The 20,495-nt window shown below is 30.7% G+C and overlaps 3 protein-coding genes and 1 non-coding gene across 5 annotated transcripts; 2 read left to right on the forward strand and 2 right to left on the reverse strand.

Annotated features, from left to right (window-relative positions):
- Window positions 1–183: 183 nt before the first annotated feature.
- LOC105638733 (zinc transporter) lies at window positions 184–7,699 on the forward strand. The gene is made up of 10 exons (XM_012222591.4): window positions 184–500; window positions 1,306–1,498; window positions 1,613–1,698; window positions 3,681–3,765; window positions 4,175–4,253; window positions 4,394–4,524; window positions 4,654–4,740; window positions 4,848–4,960; window positions 6,033–6,163; window positions 7,158–7,699. Exons 1-10 carry the CDS (start codon window positions 451–453, stop codon window positions 7,268–7,270), a joined length of 1,068 nt encoding a protein of 355 aa, XP_012077981.1. The 5' UTR covers window positions 184–450; the 3' UTR covers window positions 7,271–7,699.
- Window positions 7,700–8,723: 1,024 nt separating this feature from the next.
- On the reverse strand, window positions 8,724–11,638 carry ABA4 (abscisic acid (aba)-deficient 4). Its single transcript, XM_089720192.1, has 6 exons — window positions 11,317–11,638; window positions 10,704–10,935; window positions 9,822–9,922; window positions 9,408–9,536; window positions 9,220–9,308; window positions 8,724–8,946 (listed from the first exon to the last, which is right to left on the reverse strand). Exons 1-6 carry the CDS (start codon window positions 11,359–11,361, stop codon window positions 8,799–8,801), a joined length of 744 nt encoding a protein of 247 aa, XP_089576318.1. The 5' UTR covers window positions 11,362–11,638; the 3' UTR covers window positions 8,724–8,798.
- A 1,570-nt stretch (window positions 11,639–13,208) lies between these two features.
- On the forward strand, window positions 13,209–13,311 carry LOC119369698 (U6 spliceosomal RNA). The gene has a single exon (XR_005177271.1). It is a non-coding gene; the product is annotated as a U6 spliceosomal RNA (small nuclear RNA).
- A 544-nt stretch (window positions 13,312–13,855) lies between these two features.
- Window positions 13,856–16,667, reverse strand: LOC105638731 (caffeoylshikimate esterase). Of its 2 annotated transcripts, XM_012222589.4 has the most exons (8): window positions 16,457–16,666; window positions 16,355–16,384; window positions 16,152–16,278; window positions 15,774–15,920; window positions 15,404–15,534; window positions 15,150–15,287; window positions 14,974–15,072; window positions 13,856–14,170 (listed from the first exon to the last, which is right to left on the reverse strand). In XM_012222589.4, exons 1-8 carry the CDS (start codon window positions 16,601–16,603, stop codon window positions 13,946–13,948), a joined length of 1,044 nt encoding a protein of 347 aa, XP_012077979.1. In that variant the 5' UTR covers window positions 16,604–16,666; the 3' UTR covers window positions 13,856–13,945. The 2 variants fall into 2 exon arrangements, with proteins under 2 accessions (XP_012077979.1, XP_020536797.1); XM_020681138.3 differs by lacking the exon at window positions 16,355–16,384 and having other exon boundaries at window positions 16,457–16,667.
- Window positions 16,668–20,495: the final 3,828 nt, after the last annotated feature.

The raw sequence follows: 20,495 nt of genomic DNA on the forward strand, positions 1-20,495 counted from the left end.
CAATAATTGTTCTGGGCCCCGAAACGTTTAATTATAATTTTTTTATTCATTATTAATTACAAATTTTAGTTACTCGCATTAATAATTATCTAAATGGATAATTGACAACTGGATGATAAAAAAAGAAAGAGAGAATTGGAAACCAATCTTGGATTATCATTCGAAAGCCCAACAATTGAAACAAAAGGTCCAACTCTGTTAAGTTCAGTCTCATTTTACAGAGAAATGAGGAGAGAGAGAAGTGTTTCGTCTTGTTCCTTGAGAGGCTCAACTTCGGCTTTCTTTAACACTGAAGCACCGTAAACAAACATATTCTACTAATCAGTCATTAATCTTCGATTTAGAAATTTAATTAAGCTCCTTTGCCTTTTATTTCTGCATTATATTGCAGACTTACTGAGCTACAGAGATCGAAACTGTTCGATTCAATTTTCTTTCCCTAGAAGCAAAATGATGTCTCCGAAACCAACCGGTGAAGATAGAGGATCTCCTCATTTCAGGTATTCAAGTTTTTACGCTAATCCTTACCCTTAATTTCTGTTTGTTTCCGAGGAAAATAGTGGAATTCTGCCTAGGAAATTGAGTTTTAAGGCTTTTCTGTTATTGCCATACTTTAAAATGTTTCACATCCTGTTAGCAGTACTTTCTCATTGACCAAACAGAGATTAAGACAGAAATGGATAAGTGGAATGGTTCCTTTTTTTGCAACTTTCTCTTTTAAATTCTGTATTTGGTAGCTAATTTGATCTGTTGTGTTTTAGTGTTGGATTTATTTGAGCATTGCTTGTTGTTAAGAAAATTGAAGTAAGGAAAACTGAGTATAATATGTAGGTTTTGTGCTTTTGATTATTTTGGTTTAGCATATTCTATAAATAAGTGAATAGAAAAATAAATCCTTAAAATCAATTTACAATGGGCTTAATTGAGCTGAGTGTAGCTTTGATAGCTTCTTCCTTAAGTTAGGGAAATGAAACATGTTTTTCTTGACTGTTTAGTCTTTAATGTTCACTTAGATGTGATATACAAAACAGCGGTCTGCATACTTGTTCACTTTAGTATGGTTGACATCGTTTCAAGTCTAACTTAAACTCTGAATCCTGTTTGATGCCGCAAATTTCTTTTTGGTTTAATTACTTATTCATTGTTTACAATCTTTTTTAGTTGGAACAAATGTGTTTGAATGGCATTTTTTTTTGTTTTTATATTATTCAACCGGTTTGTATCATATGATTTTTCTTACTTGGGTCTTTTAATATAGCAAAATTGATTGACAAAAATAATTGTTTTTTTTTTTTTAATTTACAGGCACACCCCTTTGCAGATAATTCATATTATTGGAAACTTCTTGAGAATATGGTCTGTTTACTCCATGTATCGTTATTTGTCTCAAACCGGTGCTTCAGTGGTACTCTTTATCTTTAGTTGTCTGGTTCCATCGTCCATACTGTTCTTAACTTTGCAAAAGCCTTGGAAGGGGAGACCACTCTCTAATCAACAAGTTAAGTAGGAATACCTCCATTTTATTATAATATCCATGTGAAAGAACAGTGAAAAGTATTAGTTAGCATTCTGCAATCTTATATTTCTTACTTGGTGTTTATTGTTGTTTCAGGTAGTGCCATCTATCATAAATGGTGCCATAACAGCTTTATACTTCATCTTGTGGGTAAAGGGACTCAAGTCATGTGGGCCACTTAGGTAGGTTTGTACTTCACTAAGAACATTGTCAATGCTAATGAATTTGTGAAGTATGGAAATTTGAGATAAGTAATCTGCCGAAATTATATAAATCATACTTTATAAATGAAAACTGTTTGTTTATGTGATGTTGGTTGCTATGGGCTTCTAAATTATGTTTAAATATTGAATTATATCAATAGGCTTTAAGGCTAGTCAAGGATTATGTCAGACTATCTGGACTCCCATCAAGTAAGGATAGTGTCTTAATTATTATTTTTGAAATTCTTGTGCTCCCAATTTTAGTTCTCGTGAGTTTTATTTAATTTTAGTGAGGTTTTCTGGAGAACTTGTGAAAGATGTCCATATGTCTTTGATTTTAGATCCATCAAAACCTAGAAATTTTACCTTCAAAACCCTAATTCATTTGTAGATTTAGCATGGTGAGAAGCTTAAAAGTCCAAAGTTTCGTTTAGTAGTGTCGTGGCACTTCTCCAGACATCAAAATATATTTTTCTATTGTTTATCCTCTGTCTTGGTTTTTAAACTTTAAACCGACAATATGATACCCTGTAAGAAAGAAACAAACAAACAAACAGATAGTAGTCTTTGGAAATTTGAAGGAAATCTAGGAAAGAATCTCTTCGCCTGCTACATCATTTTGGTATTTAATCAACCTTTATAGGGGCATCATCCTTCCTTACTTTAATCATGGTATTGCCATGTGTGTATGCAGGCTTATAAGAAGTGAACAAAGTTAGCAGGTATAAACAGTGATATGGATAAAAGATGAAAAATAACTTAAGTATAATCTTGAGAACATGAAGTCCGATTTTAACTGTGGACTTCAAAGCAGGTTGAATGAAATAGCTGTGTAGAACAACTGTTAATGGAATAATTGACAGTTATTTAGGTTGGAGTGGAAATTTTTGTGGAGCAAATTTGACAACATAGCTTCTCCTTTAGTGAGATACAATACATGATGGAGAGGAAGAGTGTTTTAAGAGATTTTTTTTTCTTTCTTCTACTAGTAGGAACTATTACAGGTTTCAATTGAATCAACAATTAGATGACTGGGATTATCGTATTATAAGTATCTCCCCCACCCCATTTTCTTTTCCTCTCTTCTATATGGATGGCTTCAACCAAAGGAGTTTAACCATAATCCATCAAGGTAAATCTTACTGAAAATGGTTTATAATGTATGCATGGTATGATAAAATTGGTTGATCATCGCTTAGTGCTTTATGTGGCATGGGACCTATGATGTTCAACTTTTACACTTGTGTCCAATTTGGTCATGACATGTTCAGCATTTAACATGATAGATTCTTGGTGTGGATCTTCCTTTTTTGTGTTCCAAAACACCATAATCACTTGTCAAATTCTAAGAAAATGAATGGAAACTTGAACTATACTTGTGGGCTGTTCCATTTTTTTTTTTTTTTTTTTTTTTTTTGAAATTGTAGCTTTCTTTTCCTCCTCTAGACAAAGATATTATATTTAGATTTTTGTATAAATAAAGTCATGAAAGTTGCAGCATTCATGAGCCAGATGTATCCTTTTGACATTGATGCACTTTTTGATACTCTTGCTGGTTGAACCAAACTTGATGTTTCTATATCCTTTATCTTGTCTTGTCTCTGCTGAATGGAATGTTGATTACTCTTTACCTGTGTTTTTTTGACCATAAGAGGGCGGGTTTGATGCAAAGTTATACCACTTGTGACCTGGAGTTCATGGGTTCGAACCACAAAAACAGCCTCTCTACAAAACAGTAGGGGAAAGGTTGTGTACATCAACCCTCTCCAAAGCCCTCATATGTGGGATGCTTTGTGCACTGGGTCGCCCTTTCTTTGGTGCTTAATCATAAAACTGCCTGGGTCAATTGGAGTAGTTCTGTTGCTGTCTTTTAACTTGGCATATTTGATATGTTTTTTCAATTACTAGTCTGCATTTTATTAGTAGTTCATTAATTTATTTAACTTTTCATTCTGCCCTAGAGCTATATTGGCGGAGTACTCTGGTGCTGTTCTTGGAGTATTATCTGCTGCATTATATGGTCGACGAAGCCATCTATGGAAAAAGGTAACTCTTTTCTCTCAAAGCAAATAAAAATCCAAAAACTTTATGTTCGGCGAGTTTTACATGTGATTGATGTGAACTTTATGGGTTAAAAGTGTCCTTCAAAATTCTGAAGGCTTTGCCGACGTCTTTGCTACCTGAGCTGCCATAGTGGCGTTTGATGCTTAACATAGATATTAGAATGCTTCATTTATATATATATATATTGCTGATAGGGAACAAAATATTGTAAACTTGTACCAGTGTGCAATTTTGTTTTGGTCAGGTTGGGTACTAAATATAGTTAGGCTTAGGTATGCAGTTACTATCTGAACTGGTATGGTGTAATGCACCAGTCCACCCCTTGGCTTTGATTAAGAAGATATTAATTGTTTTCTCTCACTTATGCATTGGATGTTTTATCTTCTACCAGGTAGGTGGACTGATTGCAATGCTGATGTCTTTCTACTTTTTATCTCAAGGGTGGGCGATGGCTACATATTCTCCGTTTTATATCCTTGTGTAGATTGAATATTTATACCATTTGCATTAATTAAGATTGCTTATTTTTGAGTGTCTTTATTTCCTCTTGTTGGTGATATATTCTTTTGAATTCTCGAAAATACCTCTTGTAAACTTAATGTGAAAATACCATTCAAAGACACTGATGATGCTGAGGACCACACAGAAGAAGTTTTGAGCTTTAAAGATATGATAATTCCAATTCTTGCTGGAATATTATCAGCTTTAAGAAGGGTAATTGCAAGGCGTGTTTCACTCAAGGTACTTATGTTCATCCATCTACACTATTGTTTATTTTCCATTTGGGCAACAAATTAACTACTGTTTTCAGAAATGGGAAGAAGTGGGATTGATAATAGTCATTTATCTGTAACTATTCTTTGATTTCAGAATCAACTTAAAAGGAGGCTTCATGCAATAACAATTACCTCTGCAACGTGTTTTCTGTTTCCTGTGGCCATGTGGGATTTCATTATTGTAAGTCAAATTTAACTAGATAAACATGTTGGGAAATGCCTTATCCAATCACTGTAGCTTTGGCTTGATTAAGAATTTCTTGCTCTTTTTTTTTTTAAATATTTCAGGGATCAACCTCTGATAGCAGCATTGAGTTGCCGTTTTCAGCTTGGGCATTTCTGAGCACTATTCTTTTTGGAGTTATCTTGATATTTTATGTTGATGGTGTTGCAGAGGAGAGGTAAATGTTAATCAGTTACCTATCTGCTGCTCTTGGCTTTTCCTTTTCCCTGTGCTTGGTATTTTCCTATGAACTAATTGTTGTGGATGGAAATGAACATTCATGTTTCGCTGCTTAAGCATATATACACTGCTTTTTTCTTTCTTATGATCACATTCACTGGTGGCTCACAATACGCTGTGCATGGTTCTCTGAATCCTTTGATTTCTCATGTGTTTAATCCTGATCAGTAATACAAAATTCTTCCCTTTGCTATTCCAGCCACTACCTTCTCTGACTTCTTATAGATCATGCATATGTGAGGCACAATCTTCCAAATTTCATTTTGTTTTGTATTCTACTTCATGTGGAGCTGTAAACTATGTGATTATCAAATGTCAAAAATGCCAGATCTTTGACGAAGGATCTTCTTTGAAAAAAAAAGGGTTCTGGAAATTGTTTCTGACAGTGATTTGAAGCCATGAACAGATCCTCACTGTATGATACGGCATGGAAGGGGCATCTTGGATTGTTTAACCATGTCATTTTACTGCTTGTGTCTTTTTCTGTTGATTCTCTTTGGAAAATGTGAAATTGCTTACCTATCCATAACTAGCAAAATGGGAAGTCTTATGTGTAGGGACATCATTTACAAATTTCAAAACACCATTACTGATAAATTCTTTTATGAGAAAAGTCCATACAATTGCATCAGCCATTCTTTTGATTGTAGTTTAGTGATGCTTCGATGGTGGCACCGTTGCATCAGCCTGGATAACCATTTATGACCCAGCCACTGTATTCTACCACTTTGTTACTGTCAAAGGAGTTTACTAATGTGCTTGAATTTCATCTAACATGTATAGATTAGCCTTTTGGCTGGGTGCTCAGGTCCAAAATCCCTTTGCAGTCAAGAGATTATGCATGTCTTCATTTTTTTTTTTTTTTTTTTCTTCTGATGCAACATTTGGAGATGACAATTCCCTATAACTGCAAGTTATATCTGTATCTGACATGCAACAATGCATAAAAGGTTGATGTGATTGTAGGGAATTTTAAGGTTAATGAGTAAACTAATTTTGCCTGTTTGTAGATTGCACATGGTTTTCTCTTCTCCAAGGCACTTATTGGTAGCTGGAGGATGCATCATTATTTTAGAAATTGTCTACAAAATGGACTTCTCTCTACCAGGATTCATCATTTGCGCATTGATTTTGGGCTTTGGTACGTAAACAAGTTCTTTTACTGTGTTCTGTTTGTGTATCAGTGTGTATGTGTAAAGCCTTGGTAGTTGCTAGAAATGGATTACTTGATAATACAAAAAGCAGCCGCTTTGTTTCTTCTGGTCTGACCAATAGACACATCTTATAGTGTGGAATGTTTTTTAAGGAGTTTTCTTTTAATATGAATAATTCTTCTATCGAGAGGATTAAAAGTTAGTTGCATGTCTTCCTATCATTTGACAATTTCTAGATAATTTAAAAAGAGATCTAATATTTTTAGTAATAAAAGGCAAGTTGAGAGGGTTCAGCCTGCTATTTAGTGAAACCTTATTTGCTTTAAGATTCATTTTATCGAACACATTTTTGTTTTTTCTTTAACAAGGTGCCACTTAGCATGATGATCTTTTTTTTTTTTTTTTTTTTTTTTTTTGACATAATGGGTAGCCATTTCTTAGGCCTACATTCTTTCTTAAATTGTTGTTTTTTGTTTTTTTTTTTATGGATATCGTATCTATTTTCCTTGTTCTTTTCCTTTGTATTTTCATCAGGGTTTTCAATGGTTGGAGGATGTTTCCTTCTTTTATTTATGTTTTCTTTTCTCACCAGAGATGATAAATTAGCTGAAGAAATAAATATATATGACGAGGTAACTTCGATAGGGATTAACTCTAATATCCAATCTCACATCTAAAGTTCAGTGAATGAGTACCTTGTTTACAAGAATCAAAGTTAGAATCTAACGATAACATGGAGTTCAAAATTTTGAATCACATAAGTGGGCCTTGTTGGAAAAGTTTTCTTTTGGAATAACACTCAACAGAAATAAAAAAAACTTAAACACAAGCATATTACAAGAAGAACAAATTGAACACGTTGATTTGGTCTAGACTTGTAGGAAGAACATTCATGTTAATGTCTTGTTTGATGTCTCCTTTGCCCCCATCCCACAGTATTTTTGTTTTTTTGATGACATCTAATATGTTCAATTGTTATAGGCATATATCAAGCCACCTCTTTGGAACGAAGTAAAAAGGGTTCTTTGCAGCATTCAGACCCATCAAATGGCATTCTGGAAGAAGAAATACAAATGGCTTCACTGCCAACTTGAAAGCATCAACGTTTCTCTTTCAAGATCATCGGATATACACAACACTTTGAGCAAGTTTCACAGCAAGTAAACTGTTTTTCTTTAACATGCTTATCACCTTTTCTGATGCAAATGAAGCATTAAATTGAATATTGAGGAAAAATGACAAGTCTATAGTTAGATACTCTTACATGCATAATTCTCATTGATGGCTGACTGGTTGTAGGAAAGTGTATAGAAATCCTGTAAATGCATTCGAAGCACTTGATTTTTTGATCTGTTGTTGTAGCCTTCATATTTCTAAACTTACCCAAAACCATCTAATTCTGGGCTTATACTCCCCATATCACGTGCATGTTCACCCATGCTCTGCCATTTTCTGTAATTTTTTTTTTAGGAGATCGAGTTTGATTACTGTTTATCCTTTATTTTATTTATTTATTTATTCAATCTTACTGTTTATCTTTGATAAAACTACTAAATTGGTCTACGGAAGATAGATATTGGCTATTTTGCATTTAGAGGAATCATGCATCGCTGTGCTATTCTTTTTTTTCTTTTTTTTTTTTTTTTTGTCAATATTAGAATCTGATCACAGGGCAGCAGCTTGCAGCATTAGATGAGAATAAATATAATCTTTTTCCTTCCCACTTTACTAATCTTGGAAACTAAACTCATAGTCGTTTACTTGTATCAATGACGAAATATATCTTCCAATCCATGAAATTCGAAACTTGATCGTCGATACAGGGTATTTAACTAAAAGCACTAAAGCTATATTTCTAGTCTACCGGTCTTATTTTTCTTTTTCGCGTATTAGTTTTGTTGTGTGCATAATTTCTCCTCTCTAAATGTGATTCTGATGAGATTTTGCCATTATAGCTCAAACGGCAGGCTCAGTGGTGGAGACAACTTGCATTATAACTGAACTAAACTTTATGTTTTTGGAGTTTGGTAGCCCTACTTTTTAGAGTATTAGAGGAGAGGGAATTCTACTTACTGTTAGGCTGAACATGCGAATGGTGGTTTTGATAGCTCATATTGTTACTACTCATGGCCTAATCTTATTAATCCGTTTTTTACTAGTCTTATTAATTGAGTCTTTATTTGGTAAAGATCAAAATTCAAACCTTATTAGTAGCAGTCCTTTCTTCTCTCCGGAATTACCTTTTTTTAAAAATAAAAAATAAAAAAGGGAAAAAAGGAAGAACGGGGGAAGGACTAGTGGACCTTATTTCTCCTCTTAACCAATAAAATCATTCAAAGATAGATTTTCTAAATTTGCTTCTTTTGAAGGGAAAATGGTCCCTAAGCCTAAAAAAGAATTAGCTGCTTATATAAAAACAAATTCTGGTATGGACATGCTTCACCTCATTGCCAATAAAAATAACGTGTACACGATCTGCAATATTGATGAAGATAAGCTAAAAAACATATCCATAAATAAAATGCTAAAGAACGCAAATGCTACTAATTTTTCAAATTAGAGATCTTAATTTTGAAATTGAATTGAACCGGTTCACTTAATAGTGTACAAAAGAATAATCAATCAGGTGCCATGTTTGGTACTTCTTGCAGTTTTGGTTAGTGCTTTGGTCATTACATGAGTAAGAATTCCGATGGGGCAAAATAGCAGACAAAGAGAAACAGAATGTCGAGTCTCAATTTCATTTTCCAGTCCATCATGAAACACTTGCCTGAGATAAAAACAAAGCAGTATATACATGTTTAAAAAACTGAGGCATTTACATTTTTAAAATAATAACTAAATATTATAATTAATCGTCCACCCATGGTTGCGGGGGCTGCAATGTAAATTTAATTTATTTGAATATAGAAATATCACAAATAATTTTAGATTCTTTGTGAACCAAATAAATAAAAAAAAGAATTATATTCCTAGACCTGCAGTTCATTTCCAATTTCAATGCAAACCAAAAATGAACTTTAAGGGAGGAGAAGGAAGATACCTAGCAGCATAGAGGTCAACAGCTAACAAGTGAATCCATGCGGAAGCTAATGTCATCTCACTTGAGAACATCTTAGCCATACCAGGCAACTGTGTAGAGTTAAATCAACAATGTGAAGGATAGTAATTTTAATTAGGGATTTGCTTAGAAATTTAAGAGAAGTACAGTTATTTATGTTCTGTATGTACCTCTGGCAACCAGTATTTACTTGCAAACATCAGTCGTAGCGTGTCCGGCGTCCAAGAGAGGCACAGTAGATATGCATATAGAAGTGCAAGCACAACATAAGGTATGCTACTTTCCATCGAATTTCTAGTCTGCACTATAAGCGATCAAGTCAATTGTATCCAAAACTTCTAAACAAGGCTTGAAGCAATCCTTGTCTGGAAAAGTAGTATCGAGTTGAAAATTTACTAGAAATGCATTTGATTACATTCGACTATGGAAATTGTAAATGAAAATTACATATTTAAGAATCCAATTCAACAAAAATAGTGACTGTAGTGCATTAAAAGCACGACCAAGCAAAACCAATGTTTAAAAAGAAAAAAATATGAATATAGTAAACTTGAGAATTCCAAAACAAATATAGAACAGCATACCAATTCTGCTTTAGGAGCTACAACCATGAGCGTGTAAAAGGGGAGAACAGCTGCAGTTCCCAGAGTGAAAACACTGCTAGCAATTTGAGAACTTGTCAACCCTGCAGTGGAATGCAATAATAAAAAAAATATATTAAAAACAATCACAGTTAATAGCATTTCCAAGTAACATTGCATTTTGAAAGAAATAACATTCATAGTAGTAAAGAATAACTATATGAGTTCCATATATTCTGGTTTATAACATGAACTCTCCTGATAGTTCATAGCAAATAATGCCTCAATTCAATAATTGTTTTTTTTTTTTTGTATAAACAAGAGGTTTTAATCTTCAACTGACCATAGAGCTTAAAGATTTTTGGCCCACCTAGCAAAGTATGCTTCCTGGGAAATTGAAGTCGCTTACCACCCAACTAACACACCTTTTGGTTATGGTTATAGAACAGAAGACTAGAAAAGAAATGATCTTGAAGCCCACTTTCCTTTTCTATTATAGAACAGAAATGCAAGGAGAAAACTAACAAAACAAATCAAGAATCTCCATTTCCCAAGAAAAGAAGCACCAACTACGTTTGTGATACCACCCAACTAACACACCTTTTGGTTATGGTTATAGAACAGAAGACTAGAAAAGAAATGATCTTGAAGCCCACTTTCCTTTTCTATTATAGAACAGAAATGCAAGGAGAAAACTAACAAAACAAATCAAGAATCTCCATTTCCCAAGAAAAGAAGCACCAACTACGTTTGTGATGTAAATAGTGCAAATTTTTGGAATTTTTTGCATATAAACCCCCACAGAAGAAAATAAAGGATAATTGAAAATTGCTGGTAAATTTCCATGAAATATTGGTAATGAGTACCATAGACAAAAGGGATTACATGATGCATATACTCCTGAGCGTTTTTGGTAAACAATGGATCGTGCAAGTTTTGGTTGAATGGTAATTCTTGAACCTCCAAGAAAACTCCAGCTATTAAGTAAGTCAGCTTCCACTCTTGCAATTCTTTGGCCAAAAAGTTCAGTGCTATCACTTTTGAGAGAAAAGAAGAATTTTGAACCACCCTTCTCCACAGCGGGCCGCCATCTTATAATCTGCCTTGGGTAGTCAATCTATAGGAAATGAAATTTAAACCAAAATCTCTTAAAGCTCATAAATGAGAACCGAGTTAATCCCCTTAGTTGTCCACTAGTATTAATCTAAACCAAAAGAAAATTCAGTGAAGATGGATTTGCAGAACTGAAGATGGATTCTTATTTCACAAATTTCCATTTGAAATCCAACAGAAATTCCTCCAAGAAGTAAAAGTCCAACTTCTTTCATATTAGAAAAAGCTAGCTGAAGAAACAAAATAACAAAACCCAAACGACATCCAAGTAAATACTAGCAATTCAATAATAACAATATTTCTCCACACACCCAAAAAAGGAGACTCGATCAATTACCTAAAAAAAATATGAAAAAAAAAAAAAAAAAAAAAAGAACACCCATACCTTAGTTGGGATTTGAGAAAGGCACAAGCAAGAAGAGAAGGCCATGACTGATGCAAAATAGAGATACCCAACAACAATGATGGCCTCCTCATTCGGTTTAAGCTAATAATTTAAATAATTAAAGGCCAAAACGTTGAGTTGGGTATTTCCCACTACAAAGGAAAATAGGTATAGGCAGGCAAAAAGCTTAGGAAGGAAAGGCAAGAAGGAGAAAAGGAAAGCCCCACATAGCGCACTAAAACAGCAAGAGTACACAAACAGTCTACTACATGTTCAACTAATGAATATACAAATAGACTAATACCAGTGTAGAGCAAACACTGTAATGGAGTGAAATATATAAAAGCTGTAAGTAGTCTAAAGATGGAGATAGAAAGGGTTAAAGGACCCACCGGCACAAAATCATTTGTTGTTTTGTGAGTATTTGCAGATGGATGGATAGAGTTATAATTTGGGTTCTTGTCTTTTTTATAATTTGCTTAGATGGTTTTGATTACTGCACATGGATTATGGAGTTCTTGCATGTTGCAAATCTCATATTTTTTCTTTGTTTATTATTATTGTTTTTGGAAGCAAATTCCATTAATGTTGTAAGGTTGCAGCCATGTGTTTGTTTAATGCTGATGAATATGGCTTCACATGGGATTTATTAATAAACTGACATGCAAATAATCATTTGCTTGTTTCTCTCAATTTTTTTTTTTAATTTTCTTTATTAATTTCTCTCTTGTTTCTCTTAGTTTTTTTATAAGTTAAAAATTCCTATCCGAGTTAAGATTCATCCTGGATTATCAGAGATCAGAGTTGAAAGATCCATTCCTGAGAAAGGGTCTCTCAGTATCTTCTATTTGCTATTTGTAATAATTGGAATTTGGTTAATGAAAATCCTAATATTTCTGAAAAAGAAAAAAAAAACTAATAATCCCATAACAGTATTTTTTAGTTTAACTCCAATAACACTAAACATTAAATAAAGACTCCCATCCTTTAAATTAACCAAATATAGTAAAATTTGATTTAAAATAATTTATTTTATAAAATTAAAGCACATTATTTGAAATATATTTTTCTCTGTCTAAAAATAACAAATAATATAATCAATTATAAAATTTTAAAATTCAGTTACAGTAAAATTTCAATCTTTTGTTGCTGATTTAGGTTTTTCCTTTCCCAGTTGGAATTTATATAGATTCTTATGTTTAATTATTAGATATATTCTATTTTCAGCTGATATTTGATTTTCTCTATTGGAAAGGATGAATTTTTGTATCAATATAAACATGGATATGATTGTACTGGATATTATTAATTGTCTTTTATTAAATTATTATCATTTTTTATTACTACTAATAGGCTAAAGGGCTAAAAACAATATATTTATTTAAAATCTATTTTTATATTAAAGTTGAAATTATTATTATTTTTTCTTCCACTGCATTTTATTTTTCTTGACATCACGGGTTAATTACGAAATCTCTATTAAATCATAGATTTTTTATTAAAAAAAAATTAAGAAAATCGCATTATGAAAAGATAGACTCCTTTATAATTTTAATATTAAAATTAAAATATTTATATTTTATTTAGTAATTAACTAATTTTTTTAAAATAGATTTTTGCTTTTTTAATAAAGAAAGGGGTGATGTATGGCACGAAAATAAGTAAAGAAAAAGCCCAAAACAAATTTGAATCATGGGCTAGTGTTTCGGCTATCGCAAGCAATGTGGTGCCCTCCAGCTAAGCCCGCCGGGCAATGTGGATCACGGGCCTAATCAGATAACGTAATCCAATGCGGGTGATGACATCTTTCAGTTAGATTTGAGCTAAACTCCCACATCGTTCAGTTAAAGGAATTCTCAGTCTTCATAATGATGTAAGTCCAACAAAAGAGTGTCCCTTCGGGGACATCTGATAAAATTGGAACGATACAGAGAAGATTAGCATGGCCCCTGCGCAAGGATGACACGCACAAATCGAGAAATGATCCAAATTTTTTTTTTTCAACCCCTTCAAGATTCAAATTAATCTCCTTTAAGGGAAAAATTACATTTTGCAAATCATTCACTTCAAATAACATTATTTTTTGCAATTAATAATAAAATTTTAATCATAATTTTTACTTTCTCTATTTCATTTGAAGAGTGACTTTAGAAATATTGTTTTTATTTCACTTGATTCCCTATTTTCGAAAATTAGAAAAGTAATAATTATTTTCCCTTTATATTTTTATTAACTCCATTGGATTAATAAAATTGTCTTCTTTATCACTGTTTTTTTCTCCTAAATATAAAAAAAAAAGTGAATATTGAGATAATTTGTCAAAGAGTAATTTAATCAATTAATTATTTTAACTGAAGTTGTATATTTTTTTTTATGAAGTAAAATGGAGTTTATTATGTAATAATAAACTAAAACATTTAAAATGTCATTATAATGAAATTCCAGCAGCTACACAAAATCAACAATGAAAAAATGACTTAGATATGATAAGAGGAAGGTAGATTATGGAAGAGTAAAAATACTCGAAGACAAGAGAACCTTGGAGAAATTAACTTTCTGGAAATTTAATTGAATGTTGTACAAGATTAATCAACAACACATTATTTTTTTTTCTAAAAAAATAAATAAATTAAAGATTGCCTTTTTTGCAACGGTGATCAAGCCAGGAAATAATGTCATGAAGAACTTGGAAAATGATGTCATCTGGTTCACCTTCAAGAAGAGAATGATAAGCATCTTTATAAAGCTTGAGCTTCTTGTCTGAACTACTTGCCTTCTCATACAAAGCCTTACTCACAGATGGATCTGTTACAATATCAGCTTCTCCATGCAGAATTAGTAATGGCAGAGAAACCTACAAATCATACCCACAATTTTCAGGGAGCTACTAACCAAACGAGAATGATTATGCTAGATCTGGTCTATGTGTCTATTGCGTACACGTGGACCAAATTAAAAAAGAGTATCTTCTTTTGAAAATGATGTTCTGATTATTCATTTTAGAGAAGAAGAAAAAAATAAAAAATGAGAATCTGTGTCGCGATTGATTTGGTACATGAAGAGATCCATTACACCGAATCTAAACAAATTATATTTTAGATAATAATATAGCACATGTGTATAGGTATGACCATGATTCTAAAACCGTCAGTTTCGATTTCAAAATTGTCGATTCCAGTTATAAAAAGATTGAACAGAAATCGAACTGCTTTTAAACAGTTTCTATAGCGATTTTAGAACCGTCGATTTCGGTTAATCCAAAATTATATAATTTATTTCAAGCTTTTTAAATTTTTTAGATTTATAGCTTGAATAAATTATACTAATAACTATTACTATTGAAAAAACCAATTTAATAAAAATACTTAAAAGTTATTTTAAAAATTGTAATAAAACAAAAAAAAAAATAAGTTGAAAATTTATCTAAGAACATGTTTTTTAAAGAATCACCAATTTTAAATCATAACCGTCGATTCCGATTTCACAAAGTGAAAATTTGAAAACCAATTTTAAGTACGTTGAACATAGTTTAGTGCCGGTTTTAACCGGTTCGGTTTCAATTTAAACCGAACTATGGTCATGGATACATGTGTATATCTAACTAATAAAAGAAATAATTAAAAATAAAATAAAGAAATGAAAAGGAAAACGAGATGCCTCTTGTAATCGTGGTTCAAGCTCTTGGGTGGTTCTTAAGCACTCTAAAGCTGTCCAGAGGCGAGCTGTATCCTTGTAAGCAATAACATTATATGCTGCCTGCACTTTGTATAAAATTAATTATTTTCACATAAAATTAAGTTAGAAACATATATCTTATACAAAAAATATATTACCAATTCTTGCTTTTTTAAGTCTCTGAAAGCCATCTTGACAAAATTCTTATGTGGGACTATTTTTAGCCTTGGAAACAAATAAGCTATGCCTGTAAGAATTTGTACCACTATCCATGGTGGGATCATATTATCTGCAAACTAAAACAAAGCCAAAAACAAAAAATTTTTGAAAATGAAATTAATTAAAGCTTATAATATATATTTTCTAACTAACAAATTAAATTAAATGTAATAGTTGATGAAAATAAAATTACTTTGCACATAGGTGCAACAAGAATGGCACCACTCCATGCTTTTGGTTGTTTTAGGTGCACCTTCAACGCTACTGCTCCCCCCAGTGACTGCCCAAATAGGTAACTTGGGAGGCCTTGGAATTTGGGGTTCTCTGCCACCAAAAATCAAATCATTTTTGCATTTAATCTGCGGCTCCAATTGAACTTAATTGAATTGAATAAACGGCACAAGTTGTGCCGGACACAATCTGAGTACGTTTACAATTATATATTTAGCGTGACATCAATAATATTTAGATTGCTAAAAATTTTTTAAGAGCATTATAGTCTTTTCGCTCGTGTTGAGCTTGGCGTAAGTTATATAAAAAATGTTTGACCATCAATTTTATACCTTTGATTATAGAGAAATGTTCTGCAACATCAGTGACAAGCTTATCAAGGCTTGGAATATAGCCATGAAGACCTTCTGAAAGGCCAAACCCTGGATAATCCATTGCAAACACTCCATAGCCAGAAGCTGCTAATTTTCTTGCAATTCCTACAGGAAATGATGAAACAGTACTATTTTCAACATGGATATACAGATAAATACCAAACCCTGACCACATTCGTCTAATGCATCGAAAAATATTATTTTCAATATTTTAGAGCGTTTTCCGGCGGAATCAAACTGATAAGAAAACAGAACTTTCATCCTTAATGATTGGATTAACTTCATTAATTTCCTATCTATAAAAATAATTAATACAATTAAACACTAAATGAATACCTTCAAACACAAAAGTGCATGTTTCACCATAACCATGACAATAGAAAATCAATGCCTTGGGGGTAGAATTCTCAGGAAGCCAGCTTTTTGAAAATATTTCTAGTCCTCTGGAATTAGCTTCATAAGACTGTTCAAACAATGTAATAAAAAGATTAATTATATATATTATAATATGAGTATAGTCTTTGCATGGTTTCACAGACCTCTTCTATCTTTAAACCTTCATATGGTATCTGCAATAAAGAAAAACAAAATGAACAAAGTAATTAACTAATAGAAAAAAAAAATTAACAGAATACTAAAACCTTCATTAAGCAATGATCAATCCCAAGCTGAATCTGCCTGAATGCCTCTCTGGAATGCCTTCTTTCTCGTGCACTGTCCATTTTAGCTTCCAAGAACTTGTCCAGTTCCTTACAGATCCCTTGGAACTTCTCTGCTGCCTTCACCATTTTGAGAGAAGAAACGCTCTCTCTTAGTCTTGTGCTTCTCTACTTCTTCCTAAGTACTTAATTTGTTACTTATATATATATATATATATATATGGTAGTTGTATCTGTTTTTTTGGGTGCATTGAAAGTTTTCAAAATGAGAAGAATTAAATATTCATTTTACTGCAAAACGAGAAAACTACCAAAAATTAATATATTGTTTTTTTTTTCTTTTTAGTTTTCCAATTAGAATCAAACCACAACCAGGTAGAAGTACACTTAATGTCACAGTTCATCATTTGGTTGGAAATAAAATTTATAGATTTAAAGAGTAGTTTTAATATAAAGTCAAGAAGTTTAAATTCCATTATTAATAAAAAAAAACAATATAATTTCTCTTACAAAATTATGGTATTAAGGCTGTGAAGAAATTTATTAATTTAGAGAATTGTGACTTATATTTTCTTAACCAAATAAAAGAATATCCTTTCAAAAAAAAATAAATAAAAGAATATGATATATTCATAGAATAATTTAAATTGCACTGTCAAATTTTATCAATTCCAATGGTCTCGTTGTAATTAGAATTGGAAAAATAATAATTTTAAAAAAAATAATTTTTTTTCTAAAATTTCTATTTTAATATGTAAAATTTCATAAATTAGAAAATGTTATTTCTTCAAATATTTCTTGTTTTTAATTAAAAAAAAGTATTAGTTGGAAATAATAATAGCAGTGTGTAGGTAGAGTATGAATATGCTATTAAAATTGTAAAAACCAACTGGACTCAATTGAATTGTATTTAATGACTTGCAGTATTTAATAAAAAATAATTTTTATTCCTTCTTTTTTTTTTTTTTTTGAAGGAGTAAATGTTAGAGCACACTCTGGCAGATTTATTAATTGTCACTGCTTATATAAACAATGCATTTAAATTTCATATTGGAGTAGAGAGAGATGACTATTCATTATTTTTTTTTAAAGGAAAAATCCAAACTTCATTAATACAAATGATAACATTCAACAATATATTCGGGAATCTTAAACCACGCTCATTTTAAGCCACGCTCAAAGATGAGCGTAGCAAATAGATGCTCTCGCAACCGAATGAGCAGCTATATTTATTTGTCTCTTAATCTATTTAATTTTGATATTAAGCCTATAACTTAAAAAACTGTATACAATAAAAAAGAAATAGACCAAAATAGAAAAATCTGAAGTATTAGAGTTCAAAGCCTGAACTTATCTGTGAGTCCGAAAAAATAGAAGTTGTCCTAAAGATCAATATTCATTACAACAAAACAAGAAATCATTAGTAGAAGTTGTCCTAATTTGCTGTTCGTATGACATTTTAATAGGGATTATTATTTTTCCCTTGTATTTCTATTTTTTTCATTACAAGCACAAAAATTTTAGATTTATAAATGAATTTTGTGGAATTCATTTATTCCAAACAAGGGATTAGTCTCGAATGCATTTCTTCTAATGATCAAAAGTAGATATCTTCACCAAAACTCATACTCTTAGCTATGAGATTTAATTAGCAAATTCAAATTACCACCCACAATTCCATCTTAGGTTTAAAAGGAGTTATTAGCATATATTTTGTGATTGTAATAAGACTTCGTTCCATAATACTTGTCACATTTGAGAAAATAATTTGTTCTAAAATACTTATCACATTTGTGATTTCAAAGAGTAATAAATATTTTTTTTCATATTTACCCTTTATATACAGCCAATAATTATTACTTCAATTTAATGGTTTTCTTGGATAATTAGTATTAAATTAAAGATAATATAATCAATTTATCAATAGTTTATTATAATTTAGACAAATTTAATGGTTTTTTTAAGGGACGTAAAATTTCAAATGTAACAGATATTATTTAATAAAAATAATATAATTAACATAAAGTATAGCATCAATTTAAGCTAGAATTAATACCATCTTAGCCTTAAATAAATTAACTTAATTTTTTTTATTTAAGTGAGGACTTTGTGTATAAAAAACCTAACACAAACGTAGCTAATGGTACAATTTTCTTATTCATAGTACAAGTTATTGTCATCTAAATTGTTATAGTGTAATCTAATTGACATTAATTAGCAATAAGAAAAAGGGAAAGCAATGGGTGCTTGCTACGGCAACTTGAAAAACAAAAAGAAAGTCAAAGTTACAATAATTAGCACGGTTGCTGCTGGTCTGGTTAAAATTTTCTTTTACTGTTTTATTAAAATAATAAAAGAGAGATGGGAGAAATCAACCAAAGCACTTTTATGACTAAGGCATGGCACGGAAATAAGTTTGCCTTATACCTAAATTAAACGTATTATGATTGAGTTTGAATAGATTCGTGTGACTTATATATAACACAAGTTTAAATATATTATTTTACGAATTGATTTATACAATCCGTCTAATCTATATAATTATATATATATAGAGCGATTATATGTGTCAAATTTTATGATTAATGTACTACCCATTTAATTAAATTAGTTGTATTTTTTAATCCATTTATGACTCATTTAATTAAACTAATTATACATATCGTATTTTTGTCACTCGTTTAATAGATTCGAGTTTTAATAAATTCGTATCATAAAGGAGTGACTCGTATATAACACAAGTTAAAACATTTCATTTTACAAATTGACTTGTATAATCCTATATATATATATATATATATATATATATATATATCAAGCGGATTATACGTCTCAAATTTTATGACTAATATATAACCCATTTAATTAAACTAGTTGCATTTTTTAATCCATTTATGACTCATTTAATTAATCTGATTATACATATCGTATTTTTATCACTCGTTTAATTTTTGTGTCGTGTTCATCTTTAAATATTTGATATGATTATTAAATTAATCGCGTTACGTGGTGTTGCTAACATGTCTAACAGGATTTTTTCATCTCTCCTCTATCAATCAAATATCATTTCTAATACGGTAATATTTTGACAAACGTACATATTATATTAATATCTGATTTAACTTCTCTCCAAATTTAGTTTCGAAAAGTTGTTATACCCAATAATTTTGCGATGCGATAAGATCTTGTCGTCTTAACAGACAAATTAATAACGTTGTAGTTCACATCATATATTTAATTTGTGTAACATTGTGGAGGTTGGTCCTCGTCCTCCAACTGTGTACCAACACAAGTTGCTATCATTAATATAAAATACCAGTTGCAAATTTCCGTTACTTTCGTGTTATATCCTTTTATTTAAGTGTTTTTAAAGATAATAACTCTATAAAGTTTAAGAAAATTATTAAATAATTCTAATTTCAAAATATTATAATTCATTAAATTTTTAAATAATTAATACTGACATATCAAGAAATAAGCATAAAATTAAAAGAGAAGTAATTAATTCTTAATTTTTTGAAAATGACATATAAAGTGTTTTGAAATAGAAACGGATTATTAAATAAGTTCATTCTTTGTCCAAATTTACTTTTTTTTATATATATGTTTAATATTCATTAGTATTTAAGAACATGTGATGAACATGTTTATTCAATATAGTTTAGTTAACTGTTTTTTAATAATTATAATTGAAATCTAATATAAATTTCTAATAGATATTTAAAAAATTATTTTGTTAATTTTAACAAAATGAAGAATTGAAATTTCACCAATATAAATTTTTCAATATAATTTTGCAAAAAATATATATATAAATTAACATTGGATAAAATAAAAATTAAGCATAACGATATGTGAAAATGGATAAAATAAAGAATAATTACATTTTATATATTAATAATTTTTTATAATAAAAAGTAATAAGAAAAAAAAATTGAATATGAATTTTTCGTTTGCCATATAAGTAAACTTGTAGTATTAGAAATAGAAATAAAAAAATTTGCAAGCACAATATGAAATA

This window comes from Jatropha curcas, chromosome 4 (assembly GCF_041381405.1).
Source record: "Jatropha curcas cultivar XTBG-Jc1 chromosome 4, XTBG_Jcur_1.0, whole genome shotgun sequence".
Classification (NCBI taxonomy): Eukaryota; Viridiplantae; Streptophyta; class Magnoliopsida; order Malpighiales; family Euphorbiaceae; genus Jatropha; species Jatropha curcas.